General features: G+C 58.9%; 1 protein-coding gene across 1 annotated transcript; it reads left to right on the plus strand.

Moving 5' to 3' along the window:
• Nucleotides 1–336: 336 nt before the first annotated feature.
• LOC105490346 (ferritin heavy polypeptide-like 17) lies at nt 337–1,197 on the plus strand. The gene has a single exon (XM_011755842.2). The coding sequence runs from the start codon at nt 480–482 to the stop codon at nt 1,029–1,031; it is 552 nt and encodes a 183-aa protein (XP_011754144.1). The 5' UTR covers nt 337–479; the 3' UTR covers nt 1,032–1,197.
• The last annotated feature ends 237 nt before the right edge of the window (nt 1,198–1,434 follow it).

Here is a 1,434-nt window from a genome sequence, read left to right on the forward strand (position 1 = left end):
CCTACCTCAGCCTCGCAAGTAGCTGGGACTACAGGCGCCCGCCACCACGCCCGGCTAAATTTTTTTCGTATTTTTACTAGAGACGGGGTTTCACCATGTTGGCCAGGTTGGTCTCCATCTCCTGACCTCGTAATCCGCCCGCCTCGGCCTCCCGAAGTGCTGGGATTACAGGCTTGAGCCACCGTGCCCGGCCTAGAGCAGTTATTTTTAAAAGATGGTCTTGAAACGTTCAGTGCCAAGTGGCCGGGATTTCCGACGGAAGTCAGCGCTCGTGCCCCCACCCCCTTGCCCCGCGACTCTGTTTCCCCGGCCCCTCCCCCCACCGACAAAGCGCGCTCCTCCCTAACGGTCGCCACTGCCCACTTCTGGTTTCGTCGCACACCCGCCTTTCACCATCCGCCATTCTTGTCACCTCAGCCGCTACCCTCGCTACCGCACCGACTTCGCCCGTGTGCTCGCCCGCACCCGCGCTGCCCGCCATGGCCACCGCCCAGCCTTCGCAGGTCCGCCAGAAATACGACACCAACTGCGAGGCCGCCATCAACAGCCACATCAGGCTGGAGCTCTACACCTCCTACCTGTACCTGTCCATGGCTTTCTACTTCAACCGGGACGACGTGGCCCTGGAGAACTTCTTCCGCTACTTCCTGCGCCTGTCGGACGACAAGATGGAGCATGCCCAGAAGCTGATGAAGCTTCAGAACCTGCGCGGTGGCCGCATCCGCCTTCACGATATCAGGAAGCCAGAGCGCCAAGGCTGGGAGAGCGGGCTAGTGGCTATGGAGTCCGCCTTCCACCTGGAGAAGAACGTCAACCAGAGCCTGCTGGAGCTGTACCAGCTGGCCGTGGAGAAGGGCGACCCCCAGCTGTGCCACTTCCTGGAGAGCCACTACCTGCACGAGCAAGTCAAGACCATCAAAGAGCTGGGTGGCTACGTGAGCAACCTGCGCAAGATATGTTCCCCGGAAGCCGGCCTAGCTGAGTACCTGTTCGACAAGCTCACCCTGGGCAGCCGCGTCAAAGAGACCTGAGCCCAGATTGGCCCCACAGCCACGGGGTCCCTTCCCTGGGTCGGGCCACCAGGCGGGGCGTGCATGTTGCCCTTTCAGAACGTTCTCTTCAGTTTTATCTTTCAGTTTTACCATTGTTAGCAATAAAGTTATCTGGTTCTCAAAGCAATAAAAGTGTCCAGTTGATGCGCGCCTGCAACTCTCACCTTTTAGGAATCAGGGCAAATCCCTACGCAGGTTTAAAGTAGGTATCCAGCAGTCTCTCCACCCACCCCTGCCCGATCTGCATGCAGCTCAGGATTTGCAGGGGTGGAGGGGAATGGTATTTTATGGACCCCTGGAAAACACATTCGTCTTGCCTTTGTAAACTACCCGAGTATGTGGGGTGGCATGGGGTGGAGTGGGCGGTCTTGGGCCCCGGTGG

Source organism: Macaca nemestrina, chromosome X (assembly GCF_043159975.1).
Source record: "Macaca nemestrina isolate mMacNem1 chromosome X, mMacNem.hap1, whole genome shotgun sequence".
Taxonomy (NCBI): Eukaryota; Metazoa; Chordata; class Mammalia; order Primates; family Cercopithecidae; genus Macaca; species Macaca nemestrina.

What these genes read in the sequence shown, in the direction of transcription:
- LOC105490346 (XM_011755842.2), top strand. Translation starts at nt 480, where the DNA reads ATGGCCACCGCCCAGCCTTCGCAGGTCCGCCAGAAATACGACACCAAC.